This window comes from Fundulus heteroclitus, chromosome 15 (genome assembly GCF_011125445.2).
Source record: "Fundulus heteroclitus isolate FHET01 chromosome 15, MU-UCD_Fhet_4.1, whole genome shotgun sequence".
In the NCBI taxonomy this organism is placed as follows: domain Eukaryota; kingdom Metazoa; phylum Chordata; class Actinopteri; order Cyprinodontiformes; family Fundulidae; genus Fundulus; species Fundulus heteroclitus.
In genome coordinates this window covers 8,479,489-8,495,386 of record NC_046375.1, presented here as the reverse complement: position 1 = coordinate 8,495,386, position 15,898 = coordinate 8,479,489, and the positions used below count along the sequence as shown (strand labels likewise).

The window sequence follows — 15,898 nt, the reverse complement described above, 5'->3', positions numbered from 1 at the left end:
GGCAATCTGAGCTATTATAAAGAAACATTTAGTTCAATATTAGGGTGGGCATAACAAAAAGCAAATAGTGGGGTCATGCATTTCCTCCCCAGTAACTAAGATTTTAATATTCTGAGCACACTTTTGAGCAACTGATCAACTTTTGTATTTTTAATTTCTAATAAATTAAGAGAAGAAAAACTTACCAAATACAAATGTCTTAATGACTGCAATGAGATTACTACTGAGTTATTCTGCAATATCTATATGGTTTTATTTTTATTTGTATTTTAGTATTGCCATGCATGTTTTTATATAAATACGAAAATCTTGCTATTTGACTGAATGTATTGAAAAACAGCCTATTTTACACACAAAAGAGTAAGAAAAAAAGCAATCATATATCTGCTACACGATGAAAAAAATAATGAATGAACGTGAACTTGCTATGAGGAAATCTGAATGTTTGGTGGCAATAGGGACATCTAGTGGTAACAGATGATATTTCACCTCTTGTTCCGTCAGAGAAAACCAACCAATCATGATTAATCTCTTTTTGATTGGTTGAATGTGCGCTCAGCCAGTGCCCACAACAAATACAAACACGGGGCGGTTGAGGACAAGGTTGCCAGGTTTGAGAAAAATATGTATTTTTGCACCATCATCATTTGAAGTATCTCAAACACATTGAGACAATAATTTGAGTTTTAAAAACAACTTTCTGAAAAAAAAAAGCTCAGATGGTTTTTGACCTAAAACCCAAAAACAAAGCATACAAAATGCCAAACCCATAAACAAACAAAGAAAAAACATTAAATGTGCCATTCTTTAACCCTTTTTTCACACCATGTTGATGCTTTAGTTTGTTGTTAAACCTCTACTCCGTGACAATTTTCATATAATTTAAATAATTGTATGTCCAATTTTGGTAATTTATGTTTTATTGTGTATTTTTTGGTCTTATCCTGACTGTTTTTGATGTCTGTAATCAGATTGTTGCATTTTATATTCTAATATGAATTGTTGTGGTTGTTTTTTTTAGCTTTACAACAATGTGCTCTAAGGGAATTTTATGTGAAAGATCTTTAGAAATGTGAAATATAAATGAATACAAACACTTAACAAATACAAATTAAAATCTAAAAAGTGTGGCATGTATTTGTATTGCACTCCCTTTGTTCTTATAGTGCTAAATAATATCAAGAGCAACCTACTTGTAACTCCAAAAGCATTTTTCTGCTGTTCAGGCCTAAATATACAGCAAAATACATGAAAACTGATATTCAAGGACAGTTAGATTGGGCTATTTAGCAAAGAAGAATGTGGCAAAGTTCTGCTTCTGTATGTGAAAAGTTGGTTGAAGCATACCCTAAAACAGGAGTTTCCAAAGTGGTCCCAAGATAATCCAATGGTGATTCAAATTTATGACTTTACAAAGTCAGAGATATACAAATGTATGCATTTAAACATGGAAAATGTACAACTTTTCAACATAAGAAACATCCAAGGTTTTTGTTGCATTTGCGTAAAAATAATCTCAAATTTCTTTGTGGAAAGGTACTCCTCCATGGCCAATCTAAAATGGCACTAATACAACAAAATCAAAATCACACAGCCGTTTGGACAATCATTTCACTAATAACGCGATGATAATTTGTTGAATTTTTTTTTTGTATTTCTGTATTTGTGAAACTGATACAAACGTAGAACTTTACAAGATGCTCAACCTTCCTCATTTTGACACAGCGGGAAGACAGCTCTTTGTTGTAAGAGTTCTCTTAAAATCACTTCTTTATTCACACAATTTTATGATTTTGTTCTAGTAATTTCCAAAAGGAAAAAAAATAGCTGCCCACCCGTTCAAAGTAGGGTTAATTTGGGCTGATACGTTTGGGAACCCCTGCCCTAAGAGACTCCATTTGTGAACGTATATTTAAGTCAGGGGTCTGCAACCTGTGGCTCCAGAGCCGCATGTGGCCCTTTAACCCATTCAGTTTTGGGTCTTAATAACTTAGACCAAAATGTAGGGGGGTTGTTCAATGTTTCTGAATGTAAAGGTATTTCAAAAGTGCTAGCTATAGGATACATTTAGTTCTGCAACATAACTTTTCCAGAAAGAAAGAAACTAATGGTGTGTAGAATATTTTACTATAGCTAAATGAAGTATCTTTTTGTCGGTAGGTTGCAAACAACTTGTTTTTTCATCAATTTGATGCCATATGCTATAAAAATCAAATGTCCAATTGAAGAAAATGTATTAAACCTAAACATAAAAATACTGTTGGTTAAATAATAAAAACTGTTGATCTTTCATTTTAAAAAATTAAAGAAAAACACTTTTCCTATAATATACTAATAAAACAAGCTCTTGTTTCAAAGAGATGTGTAACTTTTGTGTCTTAAACAAAATTTGTTTAGCTGGACCGAGCGGGTTGTAAAGGTTGCTGACCCCTGATTCTTCACTTTACGTGAAACGCCGCGAAAACGGGGGATGACAAGACTATCTGGCAACCAGTCGGCTCGTTAGTGCAGTGTGCATCTGGAAGTTGTCGCCATCATCAGTAGCTAAATGTTTTAGCTAGCTCTCAAGTCGTCCGCCGTTGTGCTTCGCAGGTACAGCGTCTGGCACGGTTTCCCGTCTTTTAACTGTTTTAACGAGTTGTCGCGATGTTTGCAGCCATTAAACGGGATTAGTCCCGCCGCGGCGCTTGTGTCGTTTCCCCTCAATCCCAGCAGCGGGGTCCGTTGTCAGAGGAGCACACACTCGCAGTCTGGAGTCTTGAGAGGCAGCAAAGGGGCGTTGGGCTGTCGGTACCGTTGCCGGCTAAGCAGCGAGCTTGCCGGGTAGCGACAAAGTTTAAACCCTTAACGCATATTAAACGTAAAGCCGGAGCTCTGAGCGTCGCTACAAAGTAAACGGTCGTTTTCTGCTCTTAAGTTCGTAGTTACGGGACCGCAGCCAAGGAGCTAGCAGCGGCGGAGCTAGCCGCGCCTTCCGCCGTGAAACCGGAGATTTAAAGCTAACAGGGCTGAACATCCTGCCGGGGTTTGGGACTCTGATAAACTGGAGCTGCCGTCGTCACTTTTGTCGTCTTTAACAGGCAAGTGGTGCTTTTTTTTTTTTTTTTTTTATAAAGTCTGTCTGGGTTGCGTCTTGCAGCTAACAGCGGAGGTTTTAAAGGCAACTTCCTCTGTTGACGCCGGCGTCCCGATAAGCTACCTGTCATTCTCTTTCGGGCTAGTTTTCATGTAGCGCTCCTTTCTAAGGTCTCTGTGGGGGGGGGTTTGTGTTTCATGCAGCGGGCTTCTGGGCCTGACAGCGGAGATGTCTGAGGGAGAGAGCAGGCAGGCCCCGGACACTGTCCAGGAGGCGAAGCCGGACTCCGGGACAGCTGCGCCCGCGGGCCAGGGGGTGGCGTCCGTGTCGCCGCCGGTGTCCACGGTGAGCCAGCCTCCTCCCGCCGCTGCCACGGAGGACGAGGAGGAGGAGAGCGAGGATGAGTCAGAGATTTTGGAGGAAAGCCCGTGTGGACGCTGGCAGAAGCGCAGGGAGGAGGTATGTGTGGGTTTATCTTTATTTTAAGAGTGGCCAACATTTAAAAAAATAATAAACAAAACAATAAGCCAGACTCTCATTTTCTTAATTTGTTTTCTAAAGCACGTTTTTTTTTATAGGAGCTTTTTTGTGTGTGAGAAAAAAGAGCAACACGTGGAATAGGGCTGGATAATATTGGAAAAAAAACATTGATAAAATAGAAGATATTTTAAAATTGGATCATATCGATAATTATTAACAAATTCAAATTATTTCATGCTGCAGCTTAGCAACCTATTTTTAGATACAGATCTCACAAACACTGAATTCAAACTCAACCCTTTATTCTACCAACTATTTACCAAAACTACAAGTTTTTAAAAAAAGAACAAGCTCTCTGAACTCTTTGAAGGGTGCCGCTTGGTTCTTTGGTCTGAGTTGTGATTGGTTGGGAGGATGTAATAACTGTAATATTAATCTATGTGGCTAAAATGCCAAAGAAAAACTGTTATTCTATTGAACTTTTTATTGACCCTTTTTTTTCTATCATCGATATACGTCTATTGATCCATATATGTTGTTATTGAATTATCGTCCAGCCCTAACATAGATTCATTTACAAGCTATTACGACCATGGAAGAGCGTGACTAGAGATGCACCGATGAGAGATTTTGCAGCCTATTCCTATTTACTCTTCTTTGTTTTCTCTCTTGATTAGTTGAACATTAGGCTTTCGTGCATGGGCAGCATTGTACTGCTTTTTAAACATGATTTACTGTCTTGGATTACCGTATTTTCAGCACCATAGGGTGCACTTGCACTGGATTATAAGGCTCTGTCTATTTTCAAACTTTTTTTTTCCATATATAAGGCACACCGGATTATAAACGGAACAAAACAGATAAGTCAGTCAAACTTTACAATAAGTTCACAATAACTCTCAAAGTTGTTCAGTTATAACAGGTAAAATACAACACAATACACTCACTTTTTCAGCTCATTCCTCGTCCACAAATCCCTAAAATTCTTCATCTTCAGTGTCTGACTTTAACAGTTGGGCGAATACGGCATAAATATACACACACACACACACACACACACACACACACTGTAATATTATGGTGAACTGCTGGCAATGCTGCAAGCTGTGCAGCTTTGTAGTTTACCAAAGTCATAGTAAAACATTGTGACAGAGTACCACACAAAATCGTTTCAAGGTCAGAAAGCAGAACCAGAATGAATCCATATATAAGGCGCCCCGGATAATAAGACGCACTGTTGTTGTTTTTTTTAGAAAATGAAAGGCTTTTAAGTGCACCTTATAGTCCGGAAAACACGGTACATTTAGCATCAGTTTGGAAATGTGTGCCATTATGTCTAACACGTCTGCATTATTAGGTTGTACAGGTATGCATTTGGTTTCTAGTGCATTTTCTGTGTAGTTGGAATTAAGTTGGACAGTATTTTCTTTTACAGGGCTTTGAGATGGCATTTGTTGTGAATTGGAGCTTTGTAATTTAACTGAGGCGCTTTTTAATTCTGGATGTATATTTACTGGTCAGATTTTGATTATTAAGCCATTCTTTTATTGTGTCCATACAGAGGTCCTTATTCAATGTGCAATTACTATTTAATAACCTGTGCAATAATCCTGCTAAATAAGAGATTTCTGCAACCTCACTGTTATTCTTTACCTAGTATCACTTTAATGCACAAGACCAAATCCATATGTATATAAGTCACCTAAATGTACATAAGTCATCTTAAATCTCTGCTTTATTTCTTCTTTTTTCTCGACCCACTGTATATATATGTCCTCCTTTTGGCACCTTCTTTTGATTATTAAGCTGATGTGACAAGTGGATAAAGTCTATCTTATCTTGTCTTATTCCTTGTCTAGTGGGGGAAAAAAAGGTTTAATTTCCAATGCTTCAAGCCTATTGGCACAATATGATTTTGATTTGTTTTGGAGAAAGGGCAGCATTAAACTGTATAGCCAATTCAACAAAGACAATCCCAAAAAGTTCCTACTTTACGAAACTAACTTGACCAGATGAAGAAGCTGGTGTCTGTTAGCCACCTCGGTTTATCGCCTTTAACATTTTAACTCTTCAAATTCTCAGGTAGTCTAAAAAAAATATGACAAAAATACCAAGAAGCTCAACAGACCACTCAGATAAAGTCACTTTCTAGCATTGATTATGAACCAGAATTGAATGACTTGTGTTTTTTTTACACCCACAAACAGTTCCTAATACTTGGTGCTCTAATCGTTTTTCTTTTCCCTCGTTAAAGGTGAATCAGCGCAATGTGCCTGGGATCGATAACGCTTACTTGGCCATGGACACAGAGGAGGGGGTTGAGGTGGTGTGGAATGAGGTCATGTTCTCGGAGAGGAAGAACTTCAAACTGCAGGAGGTAGGTGGTGAGCTAGTGCAGAAAAATGCCTCCGTTACTCGTTCCTGTCAGCGTCACATGAATGCACACAGTCCAGCTTTAGGAACGATTGTTGAAGGAAGAGGGTGTGACTCTAAGAAATAAAACTTAGAACTCAAACTAGATTACGTACGGTGATGTAGGAGTGGTTGTGAGCATTATGTAACAGACCTGTGGAGATTTTTAAATGTTAGCTTAGAGCAACTTTTCTGCTGCCTGGTTATACGCTGAAAGTCTTCCTCTCTGGCTTGAGCGAACTGCTAACATGATGCTGAAATAGCTTCCATCCTCACCGGTACCGACAATGTTGAACTTTTTCACTCAGTAACCACGTCAACACTGATGAGTTTTATATCAGTGTGAGCAGAAAGTTATGGTGCGTTCAATGACGATTAACATGTTTGAGTTACCAACCTTCTGGTAGTTCTTCTGTGCAATTTGGAGGCGTTCTGTTTGAGTTTTTGGTGCCATCATTAAGAGTTGCAATGTAATATTGGACTATGACCAGTTCAGTCACAAATAGCATTTAAGAATACGAAGTAAAACTGTGTACTTGTTTATCTGCTTTAAAAACAAATATTGCAAATCATGTTTTTTATTTTTTAGGCACTTGACTTTGCACTTTTAAAGAGTAAATTCTTCCTCTTTTCATCCACAGGAAAAAGTGAAAACTGTGTTTGACAACTTAATCCAGCTGGAACATTTGAACATCGTGAAATTTCACAAGTACTGGGCGGATGTGAAGGAAAACAGAGCCCGGGTATGAAGTCATGGGACCTCTTCCTCTTTTTTCTTTTACTTTTTTTTTTTTTTTTTAAATGCCAAAATCTTAGTCTTCACGCTGATTGATGTTATATTTTTAATTGTTTTTTGCAGGTGATTTTCATCACTGAGTACATGTCATCAGGAAGCCTCAAACAGTTCCTGAAAAAGACAAAGAAAAACCACAAGACCATGAACGAAAAGGTTCGCAACGCTCTATTGGAAATCAGCTCCAACTGCAGCTTGGATTAAAATACAAATCTTTGTGAACCTTCATTTGTTTCTGCTAACCTGTTTCTTTCCTGACAGGCCTGGAAGCGCTGGTGCACACAGATACTGTCTGCCCTCAGGTTAGTCTGACACAATCAGATGCACTGTGTTCCTGGACCAGCTGTGGGGGGCGGGGCTGAGGCCTAAATTTGTTTATTAGGAGGTATCTGTGGGTGTAACATAATGTTGAAAAGTTCAAGAGTTCTGACGACTTCTGCAAGAAGTTTCATAAATTGGCGTTTGTAGTCTCCTGCACAGACATGAAGCGAGTCCTGCTCTTTCTTAATGCAGTTTAACATAATAGGAAACATGGCCTGACTGCTGATTTCAGTCTAGGTTTCAACATTATTCCACTCCTAGTGTTTATTAAAGGTGCAGCGTGTGCAGAAGCCGTCGTAACCATTGCGGGTTGTTTGCCTCCAGCTACCTGCACTCCTGTGAGCCCGCCATCATCCACGGCAACCTCACCTGCGACACCATCTTCATCCAGCACAACGGCCTCATCAAGATCGGCTCAGGTGGGCCCCCCCCCCCCCCGGAGAGATCTGAGCACGTTTTGGTGACTCCGACCCAGTGTTGCGTGTCTCTACAGGCTCCGATTACGAAGCGTTTTCCTTTCTCCTCCTCTAGTTGCGCCTGACACCATCAATAATCACGTGAAAACCTGCCGGGAGGAGCAGAAGAGCCTCCACTTCTTTGCTCCAGAATATGCAGGCGAGATCCCGTCGGAAGTTCATGTTCACGTCAGGCATCTCTTTGTTGATTTGGTTTTCTTTCTATGATGTTAATGTCATTTTTTTTTTTTTTGTCCCCCTGCTTCCAGCTGTTGCCAGTGTTACCACAGCGGTGGATATATATTCCTTTGGAATGTGCGCCTTAGAGGTGAGAGGAGACGATTTAAGCCGTCAGATTCACCTTTACCAATTTCTGTCACCTGTTGTTCTTTGGAACGTAGGGCTGGGTGATATGGATTAAAAAATAAATCTCCGATTTTATCATACCAAATCCGATTAATCGATTTTTTTTTTTTCCTCCTTTTTGTTTCATAAAAAGAAATTAAAGAAATTATTTTAAAACCTTGCTTTTTATGTCAAGCATTTTGTAAGGGAGTTGACCTGAATTCAAAGTGCAACTAAAAACAAGCTGTGAAACATGCTTGTAAAACAAGATGGCAGCCGTGCCATTATAAACAATGAAAATATAACAACACATTTGCTGCTAGTGGTATTACACATTGAGCTAAGAACAGGCTTCACTGCACTTGTGAACTTCAAACTAAGTTTGAAAAAGAAGTAAATAAGTAAATGAAGTACCTCGTATTATGGTAAAAAAAAAGTTTCCACTTAACAATATTTTGACAATACATTTGCCTAAACATATATTCAGCATCACATGCTGTTCTCTTCATGGAAACCCAATGAGTGTACTGGCAAAATAAAATCCAGATTTTCCAAATATGAAATCGTAAAGAATTGTAAATTCGAATTAATCGATTAAATCGATTAATCGCCCAGCCCTATTGGAACGATCGCTAGATTAGAAGCACGTGTAGTTCTGATTGCTTTTTGTAGTCACAGGCGAGGATTTATCATTTATAAGCAGCTTATTGACATTCCAGCTGGTAATATTGCTAGTCTAAAAGTACATGTGGTAGCTTTGACTGTGATGATGTCTTAGAAATCAGCATCCGGTTCAGCGTGGCAGCAGTAGACGCCATTCACTCCCGTTTCGCTTTAACGCTCCGTTTATTTTCTCCGCTCTTGTCAGATGGCTGTATTGGAAATCCAGAGTAATGGAGATTCGTCCTACGTGTCCCAAGAGGCCATCAGCAGTGCCATTCAGTCCCTAGAAGACCCATTGCAGCGGGTCAGTGAAGAATAAACGGGACGTTTCAAATCTGAGGGTCCTTTAGGTGCACAAACTCTGCGTCATCTCTGTTTTCCCTCCCATCTGCCCCCCCCTAACCCTCAGGAATTCATCCAGAAGTGTCTGGAGGTCGACCCGAGCAAGAGACCCACAGCCAAGGAGCTGCTGTTCCACCCCGCCTTGTTTGAGGTGCCCTTACTCAAGCTGCTCGCCGCTCACTGCATCGTCAGCCACCAACGTAAGCCGCCACCACACACTCAAATGTTTTTTTTTATCTTGATATTTTCATTTAAAGATGCTCAGCTACTTCCCTTATTTGTACTTTTTGGGTGGCGGATATATTTCCTGCCATCTGCGTCTGAGAAAGCTCAGCCGTGAATCTGTCGGCCTCCAGCACGAATTCAGCCGTCAGGGTTTGCGGCAGAGATTAGCTTAAAGTGTTTTTCCTCCATTCGTAGCCTGAATCATCCAAGTTGTGTCGGATGTTTGCTGAAAGAGCCCTGGGTTTAGTTAATTTGTGTGCACAGTGGTATTTTTTTTGTATCAGTTAAAAGCCTATTAAATTGGGCTTAATGTCCTAGAGGTTTGGTTGCATTAAAGGTGATGAACATGATTACGACACATCCTGAAGGCCCGGTTTTCATCCTTTGCCAGACTTCAGCATCTGAATTTCTATCAGTTTTTGGCTTATTATTAAACTATAAATATGGAAATTCCCAATACATGTACTGCTGATGTTGATGTCAGACATTTAATATACATCCAGCAGAAAAGACACGAAAGAAGAGAATATGGGGAGCGTATTTGAAAAAGAAAAGGAAAACACAAAAGATGGAAGGAAAGGCGGGTATAAAAAAAGCAAAATGAGTAAAACGGATAAACGGTGGAAAGGATGCAGAAAGGAAAAGTGTGTGGGATGAAAGGATTTATGTAACGGACAGTAGAACGTGGAAGAAAAAAATATCCATGTATTTTTCCACATTCATTCAGATTTATTTAGAGAAATATTTAGTGTATCTCCAGATATTCCAGAGTGCATAGAAACCCTGAATAAAGCGGCAGTGTTGCCTTCAGGAGGTCCAGCTGACAGGATCAGCACCTAAACCAGAGCTAAATATTAGTTTGACATTCAGAATAATGTAAACTTCAGTCCTCCTTCCAAACTTCAGCCTGTTTAGGTGAGAAAGAGGCGACTCATTTTTCCTTTTTGTTTCTGCAGACATGATTCCAGAAAACGCTTTGGAGGAGATGACAAAGAACATGGACCCCAACCTGGTCATTGTTGAAGCCAAGAACGGCGTTCAGATGAAGTAGGTCGTTTAACTTTGGACTTTAGTTGATGACTAGTTTACTTTTGACAATCAGTATAACTTTTGTTTTGTTTATCTTTCTTCTATCAGGCTCTCCCAGTTCCCCGCACTAGAGCTGGACAAGTTTCTGGAAGATGTGAGGTAAGGAAAGGTTTTTGTTTTAGTCGGTTCTAATTACATTTCCTGATCATTTCAAAGGCTTTCAAGTTTCCATTAGTTGGAAATGGTTGGCTTTTATCATATGTCTTAATGTTGCCATGAAAAGGTTCTTATCTTTGTAAGAATTTCTGTTTACGGTGGAAACAATAAGTTCAATTAATTGATTCATAAAGTGCTTTAAAACATTCAAATAAGGAGACCAAAGCGCAGAACAATAAAATGATAAAAGAAAAGAAGATCCCAGAAAACAAAATAATTCAGCTTAAAAAGAATAAGCAGAGGAACATTAAAAGCCTTTTCTGAATTAATGCATCTCTGATTTGCTTTAAAAAAAGGCCCGGTCACCCCAGCATTTAGGCTTAGTCTGTGGACCATCCAATAAAAGCTGACCACATGACTTCTAGGTCAAAAAAGCAAAGATGATGTGAATTTTTGTCACTTTTATCGTTATCGCACCATAAAATAAAAGTCCCTGATTCTGATGCGTCTAAAGCTGTAATGTTTTCCTGCGCGCTCTCTCCATGTGTTCAGGAATGGGATCTATCCTCTGACTGCATTCGGGGTGCCCCGTCCACAGCAGCCTCAGCAGGAGGCTGTGAAGTCACCCATAGTCCCACCTTCAGTCAAATCCCCGACGCCCGAACCTGCAGAGTTGGAGACCAGGAAGGTGAGGCATCCTCAGACATCTTTGCCTCAAGTTACAATAAATAGACATTTAGACATTAATTAATTCAGAGCGTAAGGATGCAGGAAAAATGCACAGAGCTGTTGTATCTAATGGGTCGGTTCACGGCAACAAATATTGTTCTATAAAGGAAAGTTGTGGATCAGCTGAATACAGATTGATCATTAAAGTCTAAATTATTGCTGGTGGGAAGTCTGCGTGGGGCAGCAGGTGTCCTACAGGTTGTTATTTGTACCACCAGGTCCTGCAGATGCAGTGTAACATCGAGCCTGTTGACGAGGGCACCAAACATCACGTAAGTTCTGCTGCTCGACATTGGCAACATTGGTTTTTATGCTCACTGCAGATTTTATTGAATCAATTCCTTCGTCTTTCAGCTGACGCTGCTGTTGAAACTGGAGGATAAACTGAACAGGCACTTAAGCTGTGACTTGTTACCAAGTAAGTAAGAAATGTGTAACGTTTCACTGTCCTGTTACTTTTGGTTTAAATCATTATTTGAGAACATGCACAGTAATGAAGCTGGTTTTACGGTTTTGGTTTCAGTTTAATTGTTTGGGCTATAGAAGTTTTACTAGATCTAGATTCTTACTAAAATGTTATGCGAAATTAAAATGTCTCAGAAAATTAGAATATTACATAACACCAATTAAAAAACATATTTTTAATATATATATATGGTATATAATGGCAGTATTATGGCTGACTGGACAGACGTCAGGTAGAAAGTCGTTGACCCCCTCTATAAGGACGACGGCTGAAGAAGCTGGTTGCTCTATCCAGGCGTACTCATAGAAAGTTGAGTGGAAGGAAAAAGTGCAACAGGGATAACTGCAGCCTTTAGAGGATTGTCGAGTAAAACCAATTCAGATTGCAGCTGTTCCTTGTATCAGGCCCCTCCTGAATCAGAGACCTAAGAAGATTCTTACCTAAACTACAGAGAAAAAGAGCTGGACTGCCGCGCACAGGTCCAAAGTTCTCTTTTCATATGAGGGAATAATGGAGAGACAGAGTTTATGTGGCTTGATGTTCAGTGTGGAGTTTCCACAGTCGGGGATGATTCAGTGAGTCGTGTCATCCGCTGGTGTTGGTTCACTTGGTTCTCTGAAGTCCACGGTCAACACAGCCGTCTAGCGGGACATTTTGGAGCACTTCATGCTTCCTTCTGCTGAGAAGATTTCTGGAGGTTTCCTATTTCATATTCCAGCAGGACTTGGCAGCAGCCCCCAAACCCAAAAGGTAGCAAAAGCTGGTTCCATGGCCGCGATGTTACTGTGCTTGATTGGCCAGCAAACTGACCCCCATAAAGAATCCATGGACTATTATTATTAAATGATTTAAATTATTATTAATTATTAAAATGAGAGACACCAGAACCAACGACGCAGATGACCTGAAGGATCAGAGCAGCTTTGGGTGACATGACACCTCAGCAGAACCGCTGGCTGATAATTCATGCAGCAGGAGCCCCGATCAAGCATTAAGAGCTTAGAAATGAACACACTTTTCAGAAGCCTTACATTGCTTAATAAAATGTTAAATTTATTGATCTTATGTAAAGTTCTAATGTAAAGTTTTGCCTCATTATTATTATTATGTAATGTTTTTGTAGTTTCAAAGAGAAATCTTATGACCAGGTGAAAACTTTACCTTAATATAATTCTTATCCGTGCTTCTCAGTAGTTGACGTTTATATTACGTACGGTTGTGAAACATGCGGTTTCGGTTTGTGATGCCGTTGTTTTTGTGGTTCTGCTCAGATGAGAACGTGCAGGAGCTGGCCGTGGAGCTCGTCCAGCTGGGCTTCATCAGCGAGGTTAGCGGAGCCGCCGTCGTTGATTCCCTGCAGAATCCCACGCTGCATGGGCGTCTTTCTCACTCCCGTGTTTTCTTCCCTCCAGGGCGATCAGCCGCGGCTCGCCTGCGTTCTCGAAGAGGCCTTCTCAAAGTTCTACAGCCGGAACGGTTCTCTCAACCCGGTGACGGTTTCCTCGTAGCCGAGGACTCGCCAGGCCTTCTCTCAGCCCTCCTCGTCCTCCCCAGCAGGACTAGCTTTCGCTTCACTTCGACATCGCCGTAAAGCTTTTTGCGAGGACCGAGGGGGGGGGGCAGCCTTGGTCTGATTGCAGATCCTGCAGCCTCTTCTTGTTTTCTCTGGTGGGGAAAGCTGCCACTAAGTGGTTGTTACTCTCTTGTTTTGTTTTTTTTATCGTTTCTCCCCACCAAACACAGCCATCTGCTTCTCTTCTGAAAGCGGAAATCGTAGTTGAAACTTGAAGGAAAGTACAAATGTTTTGACCGTTTGACTTCAGTGGTGAGAAAACGGCAGGAAGTAAGCAAAAATAAAATGGATAACAGCAGTATTTTTTTCCTTAAGTCAGTGTTGAGTTGTATTTTAAACATGTTTTTTTTCTTAAATCATTTGATAGAGTTGTGTCTCTGTCCGCTGTTCCCGACATACCGGCGCGTGAGTTGTAGTGTTGTGAGTTTAAAGTCTAGCCTCTCAAGCAGCGAGCGAGGTGCCTGCTGACCTCGGATCAGTTCCAGACGACTATGGAAGGCCTAAACCAAGCGAAGAAACAAGACGGCATTGTTTGTTGCTATCACACAGCACGTAGTCATGAACAATCAGACGAGCAAGTTAAGATATATAGAAGAATCTATTTATTTGTGCATCTCTAAGTGTGTCTGTGTTTCGCTTTCAGCACCGGGGTGTCGGCCGGTCGGTCGGGGGTTGATTGTATGCTTTTTACTCCCAGTTTTTCTGTAAGCTGTTACTTTCTATGAAAAAAATAAAAAATAAATACATCACTGCAACTAGAAACACTGCAGCACACCTCAACAAACGGTTCTCTTTAGGTCAAAGTTGTCACCCCCCACCGGGATGTTTTAGTTTGATTTGAATTTGTCAAGTTCTGGATTTCCCAGCGCCGGCGGGACACGCGCTAGCTTCACGTCCAAAAGAGAACGCAGCGCGTGAAATTAAATTAAATTTGAGACACGGCAGTTTTTAGCGTCTTACACCCATTAACAAATGGATTTCGTGCCGCTTATGGTTCCCTCCAGGCTTGTTTAGCTGCCGTCTCAGACCAATGGCGTCTGATGAGGAAGGATCTTTGGTTCATTTTTGCACAATCCTAAAATCGTGTATGGTGTTGGCGGCGTGTCCGCTGGATTGTGCGAGCCGCTGGGAGGGACATGAAGACGTCGGCGAGCCGGCGCTGTATCCTCTGCGCTGTGACTACCTCCTTAACGGGGTCTGTAGATGCCACGCGTGGGACTGCCTGGCATGCCTGTGACTGCCATGTCATGTACTCTGTATGCTGGACACTGCTGTTTCCACGATGCTTTTACCCTCTTTTTCACTTCCTTAGTTAAAACAATAAAAAAAATAAATCATCTGCACCCGATGTCTGTTTTAATGACCCCTATTTTTTTTTTTTCTAGGTGTTTCTCTGTAAATTTTAACACTCATGGGCTCTGGATGAGTATGGAAAGAGTGTTTGTGTGCTCAGACTTTATTCCCTGTTCTGGATTTTGAGTTAAATTTAACCATTTATCAACCAACTGGCCTTCATTCATCATCCAATTACCAACCATTCATCTACATTTTCATTATCCTTCCATCTGTCTGTTGTCCAACTACACCAGAAGGCTGCAACATGTGGCTCTACACCTTCAGCTTTGGCTCAAAAAACTTAGACCAAAAATGTGTGGGGGGAGGTGGTCAATGTTTCTAAATGTGAAGGTAATTTACAATTGCTAACTTTAGGATGCATTTAGTTCTGCGATATAAGCAGAACATTTACAGAAAGAAACTAATGGTGCATAGAATATTTTACTATAGCTATTACTATATCTTTTTGTCAATAGGTTGCAAACGACTTGCTTTTTCATCATTTTGATGCCATTTGCTATACAAATGAAATGTCCAGTTGAAGAAAATGTATTAAACATAAAAATACTGTTTCTACAAACATTTAGGAAAGAATGGGTCGCTCTCAGGAGTTCAGTGAATCCCAGCGACGTTCTGTGATCGGGCGTCACCAGTGCAACAGGTCCAGTCCTGACATTTCCTCCTAAACACTCCAGTCAATTTTCAGTGGTATAATGTTGGCAACTCAAACACAAAGTGGGGGCCACGTAAATTTACAGGTCAGAGGTTACCAAATCTGTAGTGTCAACCACTATAAACCTCCAAACATCATCTGGCCTTCAGATTAGCTCAAGAACAGCGTAGAGAGCTTCATGAAATGGGATCCATGACTGAGCAGCCGCGAGATGCAAAGCGTCAGATGCAGTAATGTGAAGCAAAGGGCCAATTGTTAAAATGTTACCTGAACTAATAAAATAGTTTTTACTACTCTGTTACAGGAGCCACATCAAGAATTCAGCATGCTAAAGTGATGTAGTCTTCATTGGCGCAGACAGAGCCCCTGCATAGAACAACAAGAGACTGAGTAATGATTTTTTTCAGGTCATTGTTGCGTAATGTGCTTAACAGATGCACATTTGTGGGGCATGTGTTATGATTCTGTATTGTGCCAAGTGTGAATTTTGGTAGAGAGGGGACTCTGGTGTGGGGTTGTTCTAAGAAGCTCTGAACGCTTCAGAGATTTTGGACATCTCCCTACTCCCTTCTTTGTGGGAACAGTTTTAAGATGGCTCCTTGCTCTTTCAGCGTGACTGTGCAACAGAGCGCAAAGCAAGGTCCATAAAGACTGACCCACCCAGAGTCCTGACCTCAACCTGATAGAGCACATTTTCGATGGATCAGAGCTGAGAGCCAGGCCTTCCCGTCCAACATCAGTGTCTGACCTCACAAATGCACTTCTGCAAGAATGGTCCAACATTCCCAGAAACGCTCCAGAACCTTGTGGACAGCCTTCCCAGAA

At 40.8% G+C, this 15,898-nt stretch overlaps 1 protein-coding gene across 3 annotated transcripts; it reads left to right on the top strand.

Annotated features, from left to right (window-relative positions):
* The first annotated feature begins 2,490 nt into the window (after positions 1 to 2,490).
* On the top strand, positions 2,491 to 14,408 carry nrbp1 (nuclear receptor binding protein 1). Of its 3 annotated transcripts, XM_021319728.2 has the most exons (19): positions 2,491 to 2,823; positions 2,918 to 3,080; positions 3,280 to 3,535; positions 5,811 to 5,933; positions 6,610 to 6,711; positions 6,828 to 6,917; positions 7,023 to 7,063; positions 7,407 to 7,501; positions 7,614 to 7,697; positions 7,807 to 7,865; positions 8,751 to 8,849; positions 8,955 to 9,087; positions 10,069 to 10,159; positions 10,250 to 10,300; positions 10,850 to 10,985; positions 11,197 to 11,298; positions 11,381 to 11,444; positions 12,764 to 12,819; positions 12,905 to 14,408. In XM_021319728.2, exons 3-19 carry the CDS (start codon positions 3,305 to 3,307, stop codon positions 12,998 to 13,000), a joined length of 1,653 nt encoding a protein of 550 aa, XP_021175403.2. In that variant the 5' UTR covers positions 2,491 to 2,823; positions 2,918 to 3,080; positions 3,280 to 3,304; the 3' UTR covers positions 13,001 to 14,408. The 3 variants fall into 3 exon arrangements, with proteins under 3 accessions (XP_021175403.2, XP_036003203.1, XP_036003204.1); XM_036147310.1 differs by having other exon boundaries at positions 2,491 to 3,080; XM_036147311.1 differs by having other exon boundaries at positions 2,492 to 3,080; positions 11,245 to 11,298.
* The last annotated feature ends 1,490 nt before the right edge of the window (positions 14,409 to 15,898 follow it).

What these genes read in the sequence shown, in the direction of transcription:
- nrbp1 (XM_021319728.2), top strand. Translation starts at nt 3,305, where the DNA reads ATGTCTGAGGGAGAGAGCAGGCAGGCCCCGGACACTGTCCAGGAGGCG. An exon ending in TGAAGGAAAACAGAGCCCGG is followed by an intron (nt 6,712 to 6,827) that starts GTATGAAGTCAT and finishes TGTTTTTTGCAG; the next exon opens with GTGATTTTCATCACTGAGTA. An exon ending in TAGAAGACCCATTGCAGCGG is followed by an intron (nt 8,850 to 8,954) that starts GTCAGTGAAGAA and finishes CCTAACCCTCAG; the next exon opens with GAATTCATCCAGAAGTGTCT.